At 41.9% G+C, this 24677-nt stretch overlaps 1 protein-coding gene across 1 annotated transcript; it reads left to right on the top strand.

The window, feature by feature from the left end:
* The first annotated feature begins 16256 nt into the window (after positions 1 to 16256).
* LOC119911379 (G-protein coupled receptor 4-like) lies at positions 16257 to 22906 on the top strand. Its single transcript, XM_038730265.1, has 4 exons — positions 16257 to 16745; positions 21375 to 21587; positions 22035 to 22222; positions 22332 to 22906. The coding sequence occupies exons 2-4, from the start codon at positions 21390 to 21392 to the stop codon at positions 22849 to 22851; spliced, it is 906 nt and encodes a 301-aa protein (XP_038586193.1). The 5' UTR covers positions 16257 to 16745; positions 21375 to 21389; the 3' UTR covers positions 22852 to 22906.
* Positions 22907 to 24677: the final 1771 nt, after the last annotated feature.

Below are 24677 nucleotides of genomic sequence, written 5' to 3'. Positions count from 1 at the left end.
TTGAGCCCTAACAGCAGTAAATCCATCATTACAGTGAGCAGTGAATATCTCTCTGTCTCTGCAGTCATGATGCATTCAGGGACTCTCAGCACTTTATTTCCACTGAGAGCTGAAAGAAGCTGGCTACGCTACACAGCCGCTCCGCTTCTGCTCTGAACAGGACTGAAGTCCCTGCTGGTCTTTATACTGGATGTGCTGCATCACTGACTGACAGCTGATGAAGGGAGTCTCTGTAACTCTGATTTATGACTTCTGCTGTCTGTCTTCTTCTCTCATCAGATGGAAGTGATCTCTGTCAGAGTGTGAGGGATCAGAAAGGTGGAGGTGTTGAGAGAGGATCAGCTGTGTCCTGATGATCCAGAGAGGTTGAAGCAGCAGCATCAGCTTGTGTGTGGAGAGGCTCTGACTGGGCCATGTTACTGGGAGGTAGAGTGGAGAGGAGAGCTTCATCCAGCAGTGACTGACAGAGGAATCCCAACAGTGCTGCAGTCTGAACTGCTCTGAGATCAGCTCCACTGTCAGACGCAAAGTCAAGTCCACCATCATCCCTGTGTGTTCCTCTGGATGTGACAGAGGATCATCAGTGGATCTGGACTGCTCTGCTGCTGCTCTGTCCTTCTACACAGTCTCTGCAGACACACTGAGACTCCTCCACTCCTTCTGCTCCACACTCAGACACCTCCTCCATCTGGACCTGGACTTTTATTCAGATATTCTGAACCCAGAGCCTCTGCAGATTAGTTCTGTTTCTGCACATTAAGGCTTCTTCTGTTCAGCTTTCTGTTGCAGCTCCATCTTGGATTGATGGAGAATCAGTTAATTTCCACATTATATTCCTGATCATTTTGGAGGTTGATATGAAAAAGCAGCATCCAGCCTGCATGCATAAAGTTCCCTCTCTGAAGTTCTGCTTCTTACCACCAACACCAGACTTTTCTCTCAGTTTAACAGATAATAGTTTAACACAGAAACAAGAAGATAAAACCTGTGGAAAGTTTGGATTTAACGGAAGCTTCACTGAGGTCTACAAACTGAGACACCATCCTGACTCCAAACTAAAGTCCCATTGTTATTAGTGCAGGATTATATCTGTTAGCTTTTTAAAATACTCTGGTTTTCTAGTTTATCCCAACAGATGTGTTTTGCAGAAAACTGAACTGCAAAGTCTGGTGATAATTATCTGTGGGTTTGTCACTGTGAACGACCTCTTTCACATCGTCATTTGATCCGTTAACAGAAAAATATTGATGCATCACTTTTAGTTACTGAAAGATTGGTGAAAGGTCAGTGCTGTCTGAAACCTGGACACACACTGAACACCAGAACATTTCAATAAATTGTCAGTTAATAGTTTTATTATAGAGTTATACAAATTATAATTTTAAAGATATAAAAATATTTTGACATCAATTTAGTCCAATATACAAGTCAACTATAAATTGTGTCATTATTGATTAAGATATGTACAGTATCTCACAAAATTGAGCACACCCCTCACATTTTTGTAAATATTGATTATCTTTCATGTGACAACACTGAAGAAATGACACTTTGCTCCAGTGTAAAGTAGTGAGTGTACAGCTTGTATAACAGTGTAAATTTGCTGTCCCCTCAAAAGAACACGTCACACAGCCATTAATGTCTAAACTGCTGGCAACAAAGTGATATGTATACTGTATATTTGTTCTGTTTTCTCAGATCGTCAGTTTTATAATTGCAGAAAAAACAAAATGCTGATATTCAAATCCCATCTTCCTCCTCATGTGATGTAAATCTCCACAGTCCAGCTTCTATAAATAGAAATGTCCTGCATGTTGCTGTGAATGAAGCCCAGTTGTTGTATCACTTCTCTGGATTTCCAGACTTATTTGTGACTGAGAAGATTCAAGTGTTTCTCATTTGCAGCAGCTGCCAGACTCAATGAGGCTTTAGAATTCCTCTGTGCAGCCTTAGAAAGCAGCAGAGTCCATGAAGGAATCAACGTGTGATCTCAGTGACTTTGAGCTGAGAGCCTGCTGATCTCCTGATGTCCATAAATCAGTCAGTCACAGTGGAAGATGAAGTTCTCTCATCACCATCAATATCAGCCGTTTCTCCTGTTATAACAGTTCAATATTTACTCGTGAGGAACAGAAAGATAAAACCTGAACAAGTCTGGATTCATCAGGGCTTCACTGGAGTTTCCCAGCTGACTACAAACAGCTGGCGTCTTCATGAGACTCTGAGCAGAAGACAAAAGGCGGGAAGCAGTCCGAGTCGAGAAATACTCCGACTATCATGGGAGCAGGTGTGCTGTATTTTCACCAGAGCAGGATGCACATGTTTCAGGACTGGGCCCCAGAAGTTGCCCCCAGGTTTACGGTACAGGCTGCTCCCTACTGCAAAGCTACAGGTGACCTCCGAGGTGAGCCAAAAGTCTTTGACAGGCCTGAGGACGCAGAGGCTTTCTTGACCACACAATTGCTCCACTGTTGAAAGCCACGATAAATGATGTGAATATTAGAATTAAACATTGCAGATGAATAACTTGTGTGTGAACGTTATTGACCGATTGCTTATTTCATTTTTACATGGCTGGAAGGACAGATGGACCGTACAGATTTTCATAATGATTTAGTGAATGCTATTTCGGCTTTGAAGCCACTCAGAGTCTGAATTTGAGCATGGATTCTGTTTTTTGTTCTACTCTTTGAGTTGATTATGTAGGCTAGCAAGTATGGATAAGTGCATTATCGGCTTATGTTGGGCAAGCTACTTGGAAAATGTAGTGACACACACATAGTTTATAATGAACTAGCGTCATTCCACAGTAGCAAAAGAAGAAAGACTAAAAACCTGCTCCAAACAGTGTGGGCGAGAGCTAAATCAGACACACAGAAACTACTTCCTGCCATATCATTGCAGCTAAATGTATTCCTTCATGCAACAAACGGAGTGTCAGTCTGTGTGGCGAGGCAGGTTGGTGGACCCAAATGCAGGACACGTAGGTTGACTGGTACAGTTCAACAGGTTTATTAATAAACAAAAGGCGAGCACAGAGAGAGATTAACAGAGTCCAAAAAACAAGGTGATCCAAACAGAAAATAACCCAGAAGGCAGCGACACGACGAGCAGGGCAGACAACATGAGACAGAGCGTATGCACATGACATGACCAGAAACACCAGACATTTATACACAGGGACTACGAGCAGGGCGGGAGCAACACAGGTGACCGGGATCAGGGTTAACGAGGCAGAGAGACAGAAGGAGAAAACAGAGAGACTGGAGGCAGATTACTGGAGGTGAACAGACATAACACAAATACTGAACACTAAAATATCAAGAAGTAACAGATCAGAATAAAAAATAACAAACTAATCGAGACCAAGCAGACAGAATACAAATACACTAATAACAAGGAACACAGACTGAAGCAAAGATAAAACAAAACTCAGACATGTGCAACACACAGAAGTACACAGACCAGGAGTAAAGACTAAAGACAGGAACTAAGGTACAGGACTAAGAACTAAGACACCAAACTTGGAACTAGGATACGAGACAAGACAGATGAGAAGTAACTTAAGATGCGGATGAATGAAATAATGAAGGCTACACAGAGACTAAAGCAAAATGATCCAAATCAGATTAATTAATGAAACTGGCGGAGAACATAAATGACACCTAACAAACAGACAGAGCCCAAGCATGATGGTAGAGATCAAACACATGGAGGGACAGGAACAGAAATACCACACAGAACCTGCAGAAGACTGGATACAAGAGCACAGACAAGACAGGACTGAAACCCAGACACAGAGAACCCAAAATCAAAACACAGAGAAGGCATGGCCAAAATATAACCCAGACCAGCTCAGGACAGGATCGTGACACGGAGAACCATTGTTGTTTGTATAAAGTACTTAATTACCACAATTAATTAATTATATATTTTTATTGTTTATATGTGAATTTGAACTCTGGCAACCTAAACATTCATGGCAATGGGCGAGAGAGAGAGAGAGAGAGAAATCTCATGGAAACAGTTTTCTGCCACTACATATCAAAGTTTCCTCCTCACTAGAGGAAGAGGTGGCCAGGCTGGACCCTGATCCTTCTCACAGGAGGTGTTACAATAAGTATCACAGCAGAAAGTAAACTCAACGTGTCTTTATTCCCCTGCAGCAAAGTCGCAGACATCAGCCCAAGGATCGGTACGCGATTCACTTACTGATCCCTCAGAAATGCTTGGGAAAATGTAGGCTGTGTGGAAGCTACCGGTCAATAAGAGCTTTGTTACTGAAAAGCTATTTGATTCAGAAAACAGCGACGCTACCACCAAGCTACTGAGAAATGTACTTAAACTAGTAACGGCATTACTTGTAGCGACGCTACTGCCCAACACTGCAAAGCTGTTTAATCTGTAATGATTAAAAATAAATCATGTTTTATAAACTGATGTATGTATGACTTGTGTGTAAAATATGTAAAAGTAACTAGTAATACAGCTTTTAGACACATGTAGTGAAGTACATGTTTCATTCTGAAATGTAGTATTGAGTAAAAGTATTAGAAATATTGAAAGTGCAGTACTTGTCACGCTCTGCCGGTTGGCCATCCTTTGTGTTTACTTTGAGTTTAGTATCTGCCTTGGTATGTTGAGTTTTGGGTTCTGTCCTGTCTGTGTCCAGTATCTGTTATATAGTCTGCTTGTCATGTCTAGTCTCTCTGTTTTCCTCTGCTCCCTCTCTGCCTCGTTAGTCTCATGTCTGTCACCTGTGTTGCTCCCGCCCTGCTCGTTAGTCCCTGTGTATATATACCTGGTGTTTCTGTCTTGTCCTTGTCCGGTCATTGTTCATGTTACCCCCAGTCTGGCATGTGTGTACTCTCTGCCTGTAACCAGCCTGCTTGTCTCGTCTCCCTGTACTTTTGGATTTCTGTTATTCAGCCACTCACCTGTAAGTGTGCTCGCTTTTGTTTGTTTATTAAAACCCTTCATTGAACTATACCTGCTCCGCTCTGTGTCCTGCGTTTGGGTTCTCCAACCTGCCTCCACACCACGATCGTGACAGTACTCAAGTAGATGTATTTGGTTACTTGCATTAAATTGGACTACATATGAAAGTGGTCCAAATGAAGATCAGATTCCAGGTGACTTGGCCTGTTCACACTTGTGGATTTGGGTTCCTTTGTCTGAATGGAGGCTGAATTTCACTTCCCAACATGAAACTCTAAATGTTGTATCAAAGACAAAGGAATTAAATTCAAGTGGAGAAATAATTAACATTTTATGTAGTTATTTATGTTGGGAGAAAATGTTATAATTTAACATTATTCTGGAATCAGTCTGTAAAATATTCACTATGTACATGTTTAAAAAAGATGAAATGCACAATACTGTGATGGACTGGCGACCTGTCCAGGGTGGACCCCGCCTTTTGCCCGATGCCAGTTGGGATTGGCTCCAGCCCCCCGCGACCCTGTACGCAGGATAAGCGGTTGATGATGGATGAATGGATGGAAATGCACAATATGAGCTCTCAAAGGTGTTAAAATCCCAAAACTCCAGACTAAACACAAAAGCCGTGACCTTAGTGTCCTCAGTGATCGCTGTCCCTGAAAACACTGAAAGTTTCCTTCATGTACAAATTTAGTGGTAATTTTTGCCATTTCTGTGTCTTCTCATATTATTTCTGAACGATAACAGTAAAAGCATTCAGAGTGACCCAACCCTAAAGCACATAAGAGATTCAATGTTTTATTTCTCCCCCAAATACCTGGATAGCTGGTGTTAATGTCTGTGTCATTATATGTCATGTCCATGTCACAGGTTTGAACCCAGTGTGACGACCCATGGTGTCCTCTTGGGGTTTGTTACTAACCTGTAGCTCTGTTTGCGCTGCAGGTGGCTGATTGGTGTGATCTGGAACACCTGTGGTGCCCAGTGTGTTACTGAAGTCCTGCCTGCAGTCTGAACTCTCTCTGCTCTTTCCCACAGCTGCACCATGTGTTGCTTTGGTTCTGAGTTACCTTTGTGTTTGTGCTAAGCAGGTTCCCCATCACCTTCACTCATGCATCTCACACACCTCTGACTACGTATAGTACTATAGTATATCTACTTAAATATTTAATTTGATTTACTTGGGTTAATAAAATATTCTTGGTTAATGGTTTCCCTTCTGTTGTGGCAGAAGGGAAATCACCCTTTTGTAATTTTCACAATTAAAATAAAGTTTTTTCAATCAGACAGTGTTAAGGCTTTCACAGCAGTAAGAGGTGCAAAAAAACGGAGATTCTGAGAAATATCACGGCAAATCCGCGTATTAAGAGAAGAAGAAAACACTAAACAAACAAGCATTGACACCAACGCAGATGTCAAATTGGTTGAAAGTTTTCTTAACTTAAGATGCTGCATAGAACACATTAAGTAAGAGGAATGCAATAACCTTATGACATAGCCTACTTAGTTTATTCAACTATTTATATCAGTATTTGCTTGATGATGCTGTTTGACCAACAATAGTGTGTTGATTAATTACAAATATATATTGACATTTAGGCTTCCTCTCCTCCACTCTGCAGGGCGGGAGCCTGCAGGACTTAAAATAAGCCAAAAACATAAAATAAAAAGTGTGCAACGTGTTTCAGCGTCGTCAAGGTAACGTGATAAAGTGGCGAAGTGCTGTCCCGTTCCTGTTTACAGCATTTTGAGCCCTTGCAGCCTCTTGCACTCAATCACTTTCCAAGAGACGTCAGTAAAGCCTGTGAGGGTTCAGGGCTCAGGGGGGACAATAATCGATTTTTAGACATTTGTTAATCGATTCATAATCTTCCACGTCTGCATCGTGATGCATCTAAGAATCGATTATTTCGCCCACCCATACTGTGTGTTACTTCTTCTGTTCTCAGTCTTGTTGAAACTCCTGAACAGTTTCTCCTGCTGCTTGTGTTCTGAGCTCAGTCAGTGTTACTGGTTTCCTCTCAGACTGACTGAAGTCCAAAAGATCAGTGATCGCTGACAGAGGTTTTGACAGAGCAGAGTCTGCAGGATCCAGCTGTCTGTCTCTGAAGAGTGACCGGTCCCACCGTAAACCTCCAGACTTCAGTAATGAACCTGGACCCTCAGACACAAAGTAAGAGACAGTTTTTACTGTAAACTGACCTGATGGAAGATGATGCATTGAGGATGAAGACAAAATGTTCTGCTAACAGATTATATTCCTGATGCAGAACTATTAGTGCAGATTCTGTTTCAAACTAAGAGCAAAACACCTGAGAACGTCCAGTTCAGAATTTACACTTCAAGAAACTCTTCATATCTTTTCCTTCATGTTGACGTTGCTTTAAAGATTTAGACATATTTAAAATATATATTGTTGAGTTTGTGTTAATACCAAACTCCAGGCAGATCACTCAGTGTTTAATAAGACAGTCAGACAGGAAAAGCTGTTAATGAATGTTTCTGAAAGCAGGAGAGTTAAAATAAAAGGAACTTAAGGAACAATAGTTTTCATCACAGACTGAAAGCCAGTGGTGTGGTCTAGTATACCGTAGTGTTTTGTAGTGAGTATACTGTGTATTTTTCCCTCCCAGCCTCATGATCACCTTTCCCAGTGCTGCTACACTCACTAAAACATACAGCATGCATGTACATGTGATAGAGAGCATTCTGAAGGAGTGCTTAGGCTGTGTGTTATCAACACTGCAAAGACTTTCACAGCCAATGATGAGAGATTATTGTTATTATTTATTCTCCTGCACAGTAGCAGACAATAAGATGATCCAGCTGTAGCTCTGTGTCTGTCCTCTCTGCTCCACCTGAAGCTGTGAGCTGCACTTTATCAGAGGCCTGAAATTAACTTGTGTGGATTTGTAGTGAGGTTGATCACCTGATAGGCAGAGGAGGCATTATACATGTTTCATTTCAAAATCTATGTTTTGTCCCCCCCTCCTACCTAATGTAAAGTTTTATATGGCATCGCCTTCCTGGCTCAGGCGATTTTGGAGCTGGCATATAGAGGAGGCGGTTTACAAAGAGACCAGTCAGTCACTCACAGTCCACATCAGTCCGGGACAAAATGTTTAGAAATGTTGAGGGAGAAATAAAAAGTTACTTGAGGCCGGTGCAGCTTCTTCTTTTGTGCTGCTGTTACTTCTGAAGGCAGCAGTGATGATGTCTGCAGCAGTGGTGGGTACATCTAATGTAGGCCTACTCTTAACTTCGCTACATTCTCCATTCAGACCTTTTATAACTTCTCCAGTCTGTAATCTGCATTTTGCTTCATCAGCGCATCCAGGCTGTGCGCGCAGTTCAGCAGTAAAGCGCTGGTCGGGCGCTTGTCACGGTCACAGAGCAGATCCAAACATTTACAACACTAAGGCTTTATTGTTCTACTAATCCAACAGAAATCTAGTGAGCGCACACCATGGCACTTGTGACTGTGTTGGAAAGCAGCCTGTGTTGTCATAATATTAAAAGTTGATCTACAGGAGAATCATATCTGAAAGTAACCCAGAATGCCTGAGAGCTGCTCTGCATTATATTCTGTTACGGTTTTAGATTTTAAATTGTTTTATTATACCTTTATTAAACCAGAAAAACTCTTTTCCAAGAGTGTCCTGTCCAAGGCAGGCAGTAGTACAATTGAACATTTAAGATGGAAATAAATAAACAGTTACAAGGTCATAAAATATCAAAATGTTCTTAAATATTCGCCACAATTCAGCAACACCTGAATTTTGTGTGTCCCTTTAGATAAATCTAGAAATTGGTGCAGAAAAACACCAGAATGCAGGAAATTAAGTGTTTAACACTCACAATTTTATGGGGGAGTACCCCAAGACCCCCAGTTCATACTGTCGCAGTTTTGTGTTATAAATTATAATTAGACACATGACATTACAATTTAGCAACATCAAAATGAGACAGTTAATAGTGTGTTGTGAGTTTTGTTGTGACGTATAAGTAGAGGATGTTTGTCACTTTACTGCTTTACAGACTAAGCTTTGGGGTGGGGGTCAATTATTACGTGAAGATATGAATTTTATGGGTTGGGCTAAGCCCCCAATATTTCATGATCCTAAAAACGCCCCTGATGGTTACAGGTGGGAAAGGCCATCATTTGGTGTTGAAAAGTGGTGGGGACATTTTAGGGCTCAGATTAGAGTTGTGACAAAAACACCTATGAGATAGCATGAGACGTGACAATCCTGAATTTTGGGGTCACGAGAACAAGACTTGAAGATTTTTAGTAGTATTTAAAGAAATATTTTTTGATGAAAATAACCAATTGGGGGGCTGGGGGTCCTCCATCAGTAGATTTTTAGCATTAAACATTACTTTCCTGCATTCTGGAGACATTTTCTGCACCAATTTATAGTGGAAATGTCTAATGTTTAGTGTTAATCACCATCTAACTCAGCCAGTTAAGTTGAATTCAATAGACCAACAATGGTGTAGTGACTATGTCCTATATTTAGCCGCTACTGGTTGCTAATTGATCTATTGTTTCTAACGTGTACCGTGCTCCTCTTCTTCAATTATTAGTCAGTAGCGCTTTAAATAAACGAAACGGCGACGAGTCTTAACGCGCACAGTTCAAAGCGATTGCAACCAATGCATTGGATTTACGCAATGGCCATTATTCAAATTTAATCAGCGCTGAACATACCCCTAGATGCAGTAGCTGTGTCTCAATTCAGGGACCGCATCCTTCGAAGGCTGCATTTGAAGACCGAACGCGTCACGGTCGATGCGACTACGCTGTCCCATTTCGAAGGCTCCTTCAAATGCGGCCTTCTTTTCCTCCCTTTGGAGGATCCAACAGCTGGATCCTTCGCAGCCCCAGGTATCCCGACATTAATTGCGCGCCGGTTGATTGTCCCAGTGTAAATAATGGCGTCTGCTGTGGCTGTGGAGTTGAGCCCCCCGGATTTTACCTATAAATGTAAGTACTGGATTTCAACTCACTTCAAAAGCCAACTACACATGTGTAAAAATAACAAGAGGCATAAAAGCGCAATGTGTCGCAAAGTTTTGTGGAACAAGTTAACGTGAGTTAAGTGATTCACTGGCGAGCTAACGTTACCTGAGGTTATTGATGTGCTAACATTAACGTTAAGTTAAACTCGGCTGGGCAAGTTACAACCTAAAAAATAAAGCCTTTAACGTCTTCACTTAAAATCGAAGAGGTTCAGAGTCAGACCTGCGTCTTACCAAGATTGTTGCGATATTATACATCACTTATACTTAATATTATGTACATGAAAATAACGTTACCACGTAACGTTAGACTAATTTAACGTTAGACGGGTTGTGAACCCTGCTTGGTTTTCAGACAGTTAACTTTAGTAACGGTTACAAAAACCTTGGGATATAGTACACGGTTAATGTAACTAGGTTATTTTGCGATTTATGCTGCTTACTGTTTGGTGATGTGAAGCAAAAAACTTACTTGAACATGTCGTTTTGTTTTAGGGAGCAAGGAGCAAACTGCCCTGTTCATTAAACTGAGGGGGGAGAGCGACCACCTCTTCAGTTTTCTGCCAACATTGCTTGGAGGTAGTTAAAGTATCAACAGCCTTTTTGTAATATCTGCATTTAATCATCGTGTACTTAAAGTTACAGTTAAATGAGCCCCCATCCTATTCAGAGCCTTTAACAATAAGACAACCAGTACATGGGGCAGCCCTTTGTTGTGTCTTCACACAATTACCATGTACCGCAATTTCCCCAAAGTGGGACAAATAAAGGTTTTTCTTATCTTATCTTTCTTATTTCTTTTGTTTCTCTGTGATTAGGACAGTTTTGGAGAAAATGGGCCTGTGGGGGAAGGTGACTTTCCTCCAAGCGAAAAAAAAGTGGGACAATTTAAAAAAACAAAAACAAAGTATGTGTGTATGATTTGAAATTGATATATTCTGTATACATTTTTGCATAAATCGTTCACTGTGCAGCATAAAGGGAACTACAAACTGCATTCATCTTACAACCCTGTTTTAATATAATACATACATTTACCTTGTACGTTGTATATTAATTTCATTAATTTTAGTCATGCACATTAATAAACACAGTTGCTGAAATTTGTTTTTCTGCTGTTGTTATTTACCATGATTGATTTCCTGTGCCTTAGGATTGCAGGTGTCCGGGGTCAGGAGAGGGTGTAGGGGGGAAGCCCACTGCTGCAACTTGGCCCTGGTTTGTCCTCATGGATGAGGTGTTGGGACAGAGGCATTCCACCACCCCACCTGTCTAATTGCCTCTATCCCTGAAGACACACCAGGGCCAAGTGCTGCAGTGGGTGACCAGGAGGAGGAGGAGGAGGAGGAGGAGGAGGAGGAGGAGGAGGAGAGCCAGCCGAGAAAGAGAAAGAGGGACAGAGAGGATGAGCTGCTTCAGCTACTGAAGGAAGACATGAGGTTACAGAGAGAGGATGGACAGGCTGTTCTCTCTACTAGAGAGACTGGCCGAAAAATAAATAAATCCTTAAATAATAATATATAATATTTATTAATCAATTCAAATAAAATAAATGTTAAATGATTTTATTTTCTGTGGTCTTTATAACTAACAGTATTTACAGCATATTTAGCCGTCGATTGCTCCAGCTGCTGTAAAAAAGGCTCTGTGTCTTGCCAGCCCTGCAAACCCACGGGATATCGGTTGTAACTCAACCTGGGTCTTCGGTAGGTGGATGACCTTGTGGCGAATGGCCACCACCTCCTCAGTGACTCTGTGGACGATGCGGTGGACAGTGGATCGAGGCGTTGCAAACACGCTGGAGACCACCCTGTACGATGCCCCACTTACCAGCCAGAAGAGAAACACCAGGGTCTCAATCGTGGCACCCCATCCGTGTCTCCGTTCCTGGTTTAGGAGGACCAGTAGCACTCCCAGGGCCTCCCTGCTTGATTGGCATGTATAAAGGAAAGGTGTGCGGGACCTGCTGTTTGGTCCAAATCTTTTTAGAACAGACTCCATATTTACAGATTTGTCCTGTAATATTTCCAAAGTAGCTGAAATCTTTGAGAACAGGACGGTTTGACTCCCAGGGTTGGAGCGATGCTTGCGAGGACCTCCTTCTCCTTCTCAGCTCTCAGTCTCATAGCAGGAAAGTCGAGCTCAAACTGTCTCAGGTTGCCTTGTATCGTGGCAGTTCCATGTTTGAACAGGTTTACTGTTATTCTGCTGGTGTCAGAGTCATTTTCTTCCAGTACACTTATTTTCCATCCATTACAAATGCCCGCTCTCTTTATTTCTGGGTAATGAGAGCTGAACACATTCAGCCAGGCACATGGTTCATCCATCCAGAAGAATTAATTGCAGGATCTTCCATCTTTGTAGTGGTCCAGGAACAGGATTTCTGGTCTTTCTCTGAGTAATGTTTGTTTAGATTTTCCTCTTGCAGTTTTGCTTTTGTTAGCTGGGGGGTAGTCGATGGTTTCAGAGTGTGGAGACATCATGAAACAGGTGCTGTTTGATGCTGTTGCTAGGTAACCACAGTCCAGTGTTAGCTTGTTAGCTATTAGCTCGAGTGTTTCAGTTGGGACTTGTTTTATAGTAATAAATGCAAAAACGTACTGATTTCAGTGTCCAGCAGTTTGCTGTTCCTTGCTTGAGTCCCTCTGTCCTCTTCTGTGTTTGTTTCTCTTCAGCTTGATGCTGTTTCTGAGCTCTTTCTTCCAGCTGGATGTCGTTTCCTCCTTTGTCTCTCTCTCTTTCTTTCTCTCTTGTGGCGTATTGTGGTCACTCCTTTTACATTTCCCTCATAAAATCTGGGTGTTCATCATATTTTGGACTGATTACAGGTGTTTTATTGATGAGCAAGCTTTAAACAAGACTTCTTAAAAACAACTGAACTTTTCTCTCCCTCCCTCAAGAAAACAGATTTCAGTTAAAACAGTTAAAAAGAAGTCGATGCAGAGTCGTGTTTCTCAGGTCCCACTGTTTGTCATCAGGTCAGGACACGAGTTCATACATTTTATTCCCAAGTGAATATAAGAGTTTCTCTGTCTGTGATGTTTTCAAATTCAGGGTGTATTTTTATTCTGTTGGGAAACAATTTCTTTCTCAGAGCCTGGTATTTGAGGCCTGATGTGAGGAAGTGCAGCTCTGACAGTCACAAGAGACAGACGAGATCTTTTCTACCTGGTGCAGTAAACTTATAAACAAACTGATTTGCACCTTTCTGGATAGAGAGCATATTGTGCACTGTGTGTATGTGGTGTTTACTGTAGTGATGTGATGTGCAAAGATGTGTGGCATTGATGTAACAGTGATGTTGAATATGTCTCTATCAAGGCCTTCGCAACCTTATTGTTGCAAAACATACTGATGGCACTGGTTACAGAAGAATTTCTAAACTTCCAGTGAGCACTGTTAGGGCCATAATCCGGAAGTAGAAAGAACCTCATTTCACCAGAAACTGGCCACAACCAGCTGCTGCTTGCAAAATTTCTGACAGAGGAGTGAAAAGAATTATCAGAAGAGTTTTCAAAGAGCCAAGGAGACTTGTGGAGACCTTCAGAAAGACCTGGAACTGGCAGGTACAAATGTTCCAAAGAAAACAATACTGAACTGAACCACCATGGCCTGTATGCACACTCACCACGCAAGACTCCGTTGCAGAAGAAAAAACACGTTGAAGCTTGTTTAAAGTTTGCTGCACAACATTTGGACAAACCTGTGAAATACTTGGAGAATACAGTCTGGTCAACTCTTTGGATGCCATACTACACGCCATGTTTGGAGAACAAATGGGACGTGTATTTCAACATGTGGCACAATGCGGTTGTGGATTTATGAGTTGAGTGACACCATCTGCTGGGTTACGGTCGCAGTTAAATGTAGGCCTCTGCTAACTTTGTAGCTAACCTCATGTGTTCAGTTTTGTCTTTTTGCTCAAAAGCTTTTTTCCCCAAAGAGAAAAGAGGAAGGAAAAGAAAGAGAGACCCTGATAACTGGAAGAAAAATGTCCAACAAAGGCTGCTTAACACAGGGCAAAGCTGGGGGACCACAGTTGGAAATTAGCTGTAGAGGCTAAAGCTGCTCTTTTTATCAAAAGGGACTGTCCACAATATTATAAACAAATAAACTAAACTAAACTAATAATCCAGATGGAAAGGTCTGTCGAGTCAGGCAGGGAAGGGGTTTTTGATCAGTTTTGGGCAACGGGAGATGTGGCACATCAGAAGGACATCATTATCAACGACAGGGACTAAACTGAAAAAGAGACAATTCAAAAGTCAAAGCTGCAGATCACTATTGAGTACCAACTCACCACAAAGGGAAAGCAAATTTGAGAATGCTTTTTGAAAACACTTAATATCTCAGAAAAGTTTGCAAGGTCTGCAGGCATCGGTCAGCCAGATAATCTAGGCACGTCTTCCACAAGCCTGCAGGGAAAGTATTCACCTGGAAACCAAATCCCACAAGGTCACATTAGGTCTTCGCCCACAGTTGAATCCCACTCAAGTCCTTTTCATCCCACGTGGTCCGAAACTAAACCAAAGATGCAGAGGGAGAAACCGTTCGTTGACAGAAAATCAAGAGGCTGCGCTACACAAGTTTTAGCGCAAGTAAGAATGTAAAAGGATGATAAATAATTGATAAACACTTGATGATGCTAAATTACCAACAGTTTTTAATACCATATGTACTTTACCTGACAAACAGTATCAGTATAAAGTCTATTACTGGTATTACTTAATTTATAATTATCTGGTTTAAGTAGTTTTTTGTGATTGACCTTGCTTTGATGTTAAAGTAATGGTTTGATTCTAATAGGACAAGTTTGATGATATTATGAAAAAGTTTCTTACCTTTGGTTCAGCTGAATATGTTCTTCTTACCAGCTTTGCAACATGGACTGGAGCAAGACTTTCAGAGTGGTGAGTTATTCATTTTTTGTTTTAACTGAGCTCTGTCTCTACGTCACAGTTAGAACTTTATGTCTATTAGCTGCCTGGAGGGTAACTAGTGTTTGGAAGGGAGAGGAGAGGCAGCAGGCGGACGTCTTATCACTAGCTGTCCATCATTGTTTTTTTATGCGCATTTTGAAGTATCGCATTAGAAAAGACTTTAGGTGGTTCTTGCCTTTGTCGAAAAAGACTTAATGCGCTAAATGGGAAACCGAAACACTTTTGCCAAATAAGAACTTGTAACTCACGCCTGATCAGCTGTTTTTTTTTGGTTTTTGTTATTTTTAACCCTGTCCTGCCCAGCAGCCTGGTATAGAGTATGATGAGCTGGATACCATATTGTGCCAGACAGATTTTACTTTAACAAGAGAGTATTAAAATACTCCTTTGTCTGTTTTATTATTTATCTAATTATGTATTGATTTGTCACCGGGCCGGACAGGGGGGCAGACACGGGGATGGGGGGGCACAAACAGACAGCACAGAGAAAGGACAAGACCTGCAAGAGAAGAGGGATGGAAGGTGGGGACAACAGGGAAAAGCTGTGGAACGAAACCTGCAATAGAACAGAGAGGGGGGCTTGGGGAGGAGAAAAACAACAACAAACAAACACAAACAATAAAAATAATAATAATAGTAAAAGACAACCAGCCGAACAGCAGCAATAAACAGCTGACATAGTAAGACAACTAAGAGAAAAATGAAAACAAGAAACAGTCACACACACTAAATAAGCAACACAACACAGCCACGAGAGCTGGAATAATAATTAATTTAAATAAGTAACTGAAAGAAAAGCATCAGGAATAATTCTACCAGGGACAACCTACGTTTGTTTGTGTCTGTGTGCGAGACTGTGTACATGTGTGTGTCTGTGTGTCTATGTGTGTGTGTGTGTGTGTGTGTGTGTGTGTGTGTGTGTGTATGTGTGTGTGTGCATAAGCCTGTTAAAGAATGTAGTTGTTAGTGAGAGTGGGACGCCACGACTGTGCCACAGTTACCCCAGCAACAGGCAGGCAAGAACCCCAGTAGCCAATAGGGGTGGGAGAAAGAAAGTAAATAAATAAATCAAAATAACAAAGACTCCCAGATGCACCGCGATGCAAACGCGGAAGATCAGCTGTTTCTGCTGTCGCCGTGTTGCCGGATATTCCCATAACGCACGGAGACATGAAACACATTCCTGAAAATCTCTCTCCATTTTTCTCAGATCCCTGGTATATGCGACTGGTTTAGTTTGTAGTTTGGACTCATACGTCCTGTTTATTACAGCTATTTGTGACGTCAGCTACAGACATTTTGCTTTAGGGCTTTTGCAATTTGCAAACTTATTACATGCACAAGAAAGGTATATAAGGCAAAGGAGAGGGAAAAAGCCAAAAAGCATAATATGACCTGTGTTTCGCCTGCTCAACTACATGATTTTACCATTTTAATATATGATGATATTTAATATATTTAATTTATCATTGAACATCTATAATTTTAAGAGAAGTGAGGAGAATGCATTTATAGAAATAGGCCGGCAGATATCCTCTGTGTTCATGTGTGTACCATGTTTGGTGTGATATATTTAACCAGACCATTACAGAGTGACTGATTGTACCTCGTCTGTATGGACATTAGAGATCAACCAATCCCAGCAAATATACATCATGAGCTGTTCTGTCACATCCTGTCTGTGTCTGTATATAAGTTGCAGTTTCTGGTATTTTGAAAAAGCAGAACTCCGGTCGACGCTGTTTTGCTCTGTTCTTTTTTGCTGATTGTACTTTAATAAAAGACACTTTGAGTAAAGAATCTCAAAGATTATTTTTCCTCTCCTCCTCCTCCTGCTGCAAGGTAAGGTTCTTCCACACTGCCACACACTGAGCCGAGGGCCACACTGGTCTTATTCTCTAGATCTGGAGTTTAGGAACTCGTTCCAAGTTGTGTTTGAATACTCCCTGATGAGAAACGCGAGAGGAACGGGGGACGCAAGGAAAGTCTGGAGTTAGACTTCTGGTACTGAGGTAGGCCAGAACCTGATATGGAAACTAGCTTGTTATCAGGGACCATTTTACATTTACTCATTTTGCAGACACTTTTATCTAAAGCGACTTACATTTGAGGAACATACAAGCATCAACAGAGCATCAAATACAGCAGGAGATCTACAACTGACAATACAGAGCACTAATAAATACTAAGAGCTATTAGCACATCACATCAATGAGGTAGATACCTAGGGAAGGAAGTAAGAGTTAACAAAAAAGTGCAATCAATACAAGATCATTGTAGGGGATAGAAGAAGAAGAGCACAGGAAGTGCATGTTAGAGGTTAGGAGTTAGAGGTGTTATAAGAGGAAGTGTTCTCAGAAGAGATGAGTTTTCAAGAGCTTCTTGAAGTTAGAGAGGGACGCCCCTGCTCTGATGGCGTGCGGTAGCTCGTTCAACCATCGTGGTGTCACAGATGAGAACAGGGACTGGGATCGCTTTGTGTGAAGGGATGGCAGAGCCAGGCGGCGTTCGTTGGAGGAGCGTAGCGGCCGAGAAGGAACGCAAGTTTGTATTATGGAGTTTAGGTAGATGGTGCAGACCCAGTAGTCACTCTGTATGCAGCATTAGTGACTTGAATCTGATTCTGGAGGCCACGGGGAGCCAGTGGAGGTCACTGAGTAATGGAGTGACATGAGTCCTTTTGGGCTGATCAAAAACCAGACGCGCTGCTGCGTTCTGAACCATTTGTAAGGGTTTCATCGCACAAGCTGGAAGACCTGCTAGGAGGGCATTGCAATAGTCGAGGCAAGAGACAACCATGGCCTGTACCAGAAGCTATATATAGAGTTATATAGAGCAAAGCGGCATGACCGAGAGACAGCAGCAGCAACATGGTCTGAAAAGGACAGCTGGTCATCAATCATGACACCCAAGTTTCTCACCACCCTGGTTGGAGTGATGGTTGAGAAGTCAATTTGTAGATTGATGTTAAGGTGGATAGATTGCTTGGCTGGAATGACCAAGAGTTCAGTCTTAGAGAGGTTTAGTTGAAGGTGGCGAGCCTTCATCCATGCAGATATGTCCGAGAGACGGTCCGTGACCGAGACGGTGGGTCGTCTGAAGGATAGGATAGGCCTCACTCTATCTTGTGTAGGATCTGAACATAATGCGCCGAGGTCTTTGGGTGGCGACCCGAGAGAGCCGGGTTTCTAGGGGTTAACACGAGGCTACGTGGCGCCCGACAGCGTGGCTCGAGAAAAAACAATAGTTGGTTGTCTGTACACAGGCAGGGTGCGAAATGAACTGTTTTGTCCACCAGCCAGTAAACGCTCAAAGTCTACCACTCAGTAGATTACCATTGTTTTTAGCTGCTGATGAAGTAAATCTAGCAGACATTTGCATATTTTACCAGTAACTGGCTGGTAGATGGTGCCATGTTTTTTTCATTGAGTTAAACTACAAGAAGCTAAAGTGTCTCTGAGATATTAGAGGTGTCTTGAAACTGAGTAACAAAGCAGCAAAAGCAGGCTGCTGCCCTGTGCAGGGGGGACTGAGCCTTGTCCTGGAGTAAAGCTTAAGAAAACCTGCAAGAAGAGGATGTTGCCTACAATGTTGTGTATCCACATAGTCAAAAATAAATTAACCTTAATTCTGTATCTAATGTTTAAATATACTGCAAAGATGAGTATGTATCACAAAGTTAGCATATAGAATTATTTGATAGAATTGCAAAATGTTTTTCACTTTGACAGAAAATCTAATAAGAGAAATCATCTAAAGATTATTCTTAATTTTATTTCTTTATTTTTACCCTTAAACAAATCAACTCATAAGATAATATTACTTAAAGTAAAATTGCTGAACACATTGCTAACGTCACCTTATAAACGTAAGTTGCTCTGTAGTTGCTTAAACTTATTACTTAACACAACATTATTATCATGGAGATTATCATGATGTTTTTAAGTAACTCTTAGTCTTTACTCTCACAGTAAGTATATCTTGACAGTGAGTTTATATCAAAGTTTATTCCTTGCGTATATTTGATTATATGCATTGTTAAATAAATGAAATGTTGTGTACATGGTGATCATGATTTCTAAATGTTCTGGAAATGTTTGGAAATACTTTATATACTGTTATTACAGAGTATTTAGAACGATGGAAGATGACTTCTGCTTTTTAACCCTTAAAGACTAACCACAGGAGCCTTCCACTGAAGACTTACAGGAAGTCAGCCTCCTGCCAGCTGAGACCACAGAGTGATGTTAGTTGGTTATGATGAAATCGGCTCTATAACATTTACATTTATTCATTTAGCTGACGCTTTTATCCAAAGCGACTTATAATTGCTATACATGTCAGAGGTCGCACGCCTCTGTAACGAGGGGTTAAGTGTCTTGCTCAGGGACATAATGGTGGATGTCTCACAGTGGGAATCAAACCCAGGTCTCCAACACCAAAGTCAAGCATCTTTTCTATGCGCCATCACCACACCCTATAAAATGTGTGAAATGTATTAACAAGTGATGAACATTATGTTTTAAGAATGTAATAAGGATGGTAAATAATTGATAAATGATTGAGGATGCTGGATTACCAACAGTTTTTATTAACAAATGTCCTTTTCCTAAGAGTATCAGGATACAGAAAGTGTATTCCTGGTAGGGTTAGGGTCAAACCGGGGTTGACTGGAGAACCGGGGTAGAAGTACTGTCAGAGATGAGGTTGATTACTGGCAGGTGTGGCAGGAAGAGGAGGAGGCTGACGAGGTGCAGGTGCGGGTCGTTGGCTCAGGAGCAGAAGGAGAGAGAGAGACACGGGCAGGCAGGCCAAAACACAAGGGAAAAACAGGATCACAAGAAATAAAAAGGAGAAAAAAACAGGACACTCACCATCAGCCGGGCTGCCACCACAACACTCAACAACTCAAACTTTGCACAAAATTCAAACATTGTGGAAATGTACGTGTCATATGTTTTTCATCTATGGGCGTGGCAAAATGGCTCGCGAGCGCCCCCTAAAAAGCAGCCCCTGGACCATGTTTCACCAGAATGTACGAAATGTTTGTGGCAGATGAATATCTCTTCATGTAGGCCTTCATTTCAGCCTCTGTCTGAACAAGCTGTAGATGCTCCTGTCTCTTTAAGCCCCCCCCTTTCAAAGCCCACTGTCTTCTGATTGGCCAAGACCTGAAGCATGTTACCAGGCTGTTGTTGTCGCTGGGCAGAACAGGAGGACTGAGCCGTTGCTGTGGGATCAAATGCCCATAAATGGAACAGCGGCTCCGTCTGGCTCCATATGACGTATTACGAAGCCATTGGTATAAAAAGCAGCTGAAAACAGAGCGTTCACAACAGGAGGAAATCTGAGGTTTTTGCTCACAGTGATTTCTTATAAATGCTTTAACCTCATTTTTTGAAGCTTTGGCCATGTTTAACATGAACATCCAACATTATAACATTGTAGATAAGTCATAAAATGAGGAAAATATAATAGGTCTGCTTTAACAAACTCCTCCCAGAGAATTAATCCGATGGAAGTCAAAATTCCGCTGTGCGATCTAAAGGCTTAAACGCTACGACAGTTCAGCTCTGTGAAGCTGTATAATCCCAGTTACGTTAGCGATCCGTAGAGGAAGACATTGGGTTGTCTTGCTAGTTGTTAGCCGGCAGGTCCGTTCAGTCTTTTGCTGTGTCGTGTTCGGATCGTCCAGATGAGAGGGTCTGGCCCTTCGTCTGTTCTCCTCAGAGTTAGCAGCTTGGCTAACTCAGCTGGTGGCAGGGATCTATAGCGGGACTTTATGTTCTGCTCCAAGCGGGCCACGCTGGGAGGCCGCTGCGCCGTCAGGTTGGCGGCTTCAGCCGTCACATCCAGCAGAGAAGAGAAGACACCGACGCTGCGTTGCAGTTTTTATTAATGAGGTGACATCATAGGTCACAGGTCACCGGCCAATCGTAGCTGAGAGCTGAGTGACTTCATCTGTGAGGTCCCTGTGATCCCAACAATATGCATCAAGTGTTTGTTCCAGAAATAATGTCAGAACAAACACCAACAAGGAAGAGTGCACAGTCTGTCCCCTGTCAAGTGGATTAATCATCATGTAAACCTCCTGATCCAAACTCAGAGGGCAGAGGGGCATCGAGTACAGGAGACAGGCAGGATGTCCTAAACCAAAGAGCATTAACATTAAACATTAATTAGTGAAACAGCTGGACGATGTTCTGTGGCTGCAGTAACGACCTCACATCAGCACGTACAGATATTTGTTCTTCTTTTCTTATTTGATTAAATAAAAGTTAAATGTGACAAATGTTGAGGAATGATGATAGAAAGTGAAAGACAGCAGTTTGTGATTTGATATGATTGTGGGTAAACTATAGGTACACTGTGTTTGTGTGAACTTCACCTCACAGCTTTAGTGATGTCACTGAACAATGTTAGGTAGATATTAAAAACCTGCTCCCTTTAATAACCTGATCTCTCAAACAGGTTTCACTCTGAGGAATGGAAGGTCTCTACGTTACCAGCAGCTCACAGAACCAAAGCTACCATTACAACAACACCAACTTCAACTGCCATTATTACCACAAGCTTGATGAGTATCTCAAAAAACTTTGTCTCATCTTCGATGTGGTGAAATCGTTAATTGCTGCTGTCGGCCTTCCTCTGACCCTGGTGGCCATCTATGCTCTTTATTCTATGGTATGTACATTCTAACTGAGAGTTATTTATTTCCTGTCTGTGTTGTGTGTCTGTCCTACAGTCTGTCTGTCTGTAAAGGATCTGGATCTGGTTTGGGGGCTAGGTGTCAGGGGGCTGGGACAAAGGCTTGCAAAGATCTATAAACTTACAGGAATAATCTACTCCATAATTAAAATGTACATGAAGCTGATTGGACCCTAAACACATGCAGTTTCCATGTGTGGCTCCATTCCAGTTAAACTGCAGAAGCTGCAGGAAATCTGGCCCTTAGTCTTGTTCCTGCAGTGATTGGCCAGTGGGTCATATCTGAGATTTCTGTTGGATGAAAAAGTCAGAAATGGCTCTGACTGCAGCTGCTGGGCAGAGCAAGATGACAGATTTGGGAGGAGGTGGACTTCACAACATGTTTCCAACTGCTTGTTGACTTTTACCAATGTTTTCCTGCAGGTGAGAAGTGATCATGTTGCTCCCATCTACCTCATCAACCTTCTCATTAGTGACTTGATTCAGTTCTGCTGCATGATCGTTCAGGTGGTACCAAATGTGGATGAGAAGATCTCTGAAATCTTCTCTCATATTTACATCTCTGCTCTGTTTGCCAGTGTTTACTTCATGGTCTGCGTCGCCCTGGGAAGGTATCTATCTGTCTATCCAGTATGTGTGGAGCTCCTTCTGTGTCTGAACATTATATTAGTTTATAACTCTGAAGCTCCTCAAAGACTTTGTGTCCATCTTGTATTACAGGTATTTGGTCATCGCCCACCCACTGTGGTACCGCTTCAGACGAACCATCAAGACCTCTGTGGTGGTCTGTGTCCTGGTCTGGGTCCTTACTGTTGTCTGTTTCATCCTTAGATATGTCTTTTTCAACTACTTATATTCTCAGTATCGGGTGAAATTCCCAATGGTCGCCGCCATCATCCTCCTCATTCCCTTCCCTCTGTTAATATTCTCCCTGGTTGGGACCCTCAAAGCCCTGTCTGCTTCCATCTCGGTCCCCTCTGATGAAAAACGACGAATTGTGGGAATTTTGCTTCTGGTGCTGCTTATTTACACTCTGCTGTTCCTGCCCAGAATCATTTGGTTCCTGCAAGTAAACTATGACCTGACCCTCGACCTCCTGTCTTACATCTTTGTTAGGTTCAGTCCTCTTGCAGACTTGTTCCTGTATGTCTTCATGAGGAAAGGGTTCATAGACAAGCTTTTGGCCTCTGTGTGTTGCTGCAGAATGGACAGCAATGATATCAGCAGTCCATCAGTATGAATGATGACAACATTTCCACAGTCAGCTTCATGTAGGCAGAGAAAGAGGGAGAGAGAGAAAGGGGAGGAAACAGGAGGAGAAATGGAGGCCAATAGAAAGGATAGAGACGAGACAGATCCTGTCATCTACTGAGACCATTTCCAATAAGACACCTAACTGTAGAGAACAGGAAGCACTGTTTGGACTCTGCTGTGGGAGAAGTGGCTGCTGGGAAATGTTTTGGTCAACTTGCTCTGGTTCGCTGTGATGGCTTCAACACATGGAAATAAAATGTGTTTTATTAGTTTGGAGCTGGAAGTTGATGTCTGTCATTATTCTCCTTTAATCCCAGAAGCAAAGCAGATATTATTTTAGATGAACTGAGCTCATTCTAGCCGCCTCGCTGTCTTCTTCCTAAATCTTTATTTGGACTGTTGTTTGGATGTTTAACACAGGGAGAGCATCTCAACGCGTCTTTAGCACTTTGTACTTTTTAAGTGTAATTTCTGCTGTTTTAGTGGTAGGCATGCTGCTGTTTAGGATGGGATTCAGAGCAGCTGTTTTGCAGCAGCTGTTGTGTTTTTGGCAATCTGGAGAAAATCTTAAAACACAGTTTATGTCAGTTTATGTGAAATTGTACTTTTTCTGGAAATCCAATAAAAAATCTGTTTGTAGACCAAACTGTGAATGTTTGTCTTTGAGCAACTCAGTGAATTAAAAGCTGACAAATGAAGGTTCAACAAAATCTCTGCTGGTTGACAAATCTCTATTGTCTATATGAACATAAAGCCCAACCTGCTGTTAGCAGGGAGGCATCCTGCACTTTCTGACCAAATGAGGTTTCCTCACAACTCTTAAAGCTTTCAGACTTTTTTAGATAATAATTTGGGGCAGAAATGATAAAGTGTGACAGGGACAGTCACAACAGATTAATATCTAATATGAAACTAAAACTCTGTAGACGGAGGTCTGGTGAGTAATTGTTTATTAACAAATAACAAAAAACTTACAGTTCAGTGGTGAAGGTGGCAGTCTGAGATCAAGAAACAATAATCCAGAAAAACAGTGAGCACAGACACAGGAAGTGAAACAACACAAGGGGAAGAAAAACTTCAAATTAAAACAGGAAACCAGAAACACAAACATCAACAACATCAACTTGATTAATATAATGTATGTGTGTTTTCAGACACTGTAGGAGCCTATAAATCTCCTATGTGTTCTATGTTTATGGTCTCATTCATAATATTCACTGCATCGGATTGTAGGTGGTGGGCGTGTCCACCGGGGTTTGGGCGGAAGTGATGGTGGTCTATTTGTTTGCTTCACCTGTTCACCTGTGTTTTTTGGGGTTTGACAGAGAGAGGGGGTGAACCTGGGAGCGAAAACACTTTCTGTTGATCGCACTCGCAATCACACACTTTCGCACTCACACAGCAATTTTTATGCCTTGGTAACTGCAGTGCCAGTTATATTTTTTTATGTGTGAATATTTTAAGTGTAAATAAATGCTTGAACTTAGATCGTCGAGTGGAATTCAGTTTTTGCACATCACAGTGTTTTCAGTCTCTCAGTGTTTCCCCCGCGGCTGCAAATTTTGTTTTGCTTTATTTACAGGCGCTATATTTAGTCAACAGAAAGTATTAAACCAGAGTGTTGTTCTACGGAAACGAGCTGTTTATCACGGATTCCGTGGTTCACAACGGGACGCACGGAAATGTTTGGAGCTCGGCTGTATTGGATGGCGGTTCATTCATTACCGACCCGGCCGCAATCAACACAGCAACTGATGTAGTAACATCAGACACGTGCTAAGGGGGGTGCAATGGGTGCTTGAGCACCTGCCC

Source organism: Micropterus salmoides, unplaced genomic scaffold, assembly GCF_014851395.1.
Source record: "Micropterus salmoides isolate LMB-PRFRI ecotype aquatic unplaced genomic scaffold, ASM1485139v1 Ms_hic_scaffold_2, whole genome shotgun sequence".
NCBI lineage: Eukaryota > Metazoa > Chordata > Actinopteri > Centrarchiformes > Centrarchidae > Micropterus > Micropterus salmoides.
This window is presented reverse-complemented; position numbering and strand designations above follow the sequence as displayed.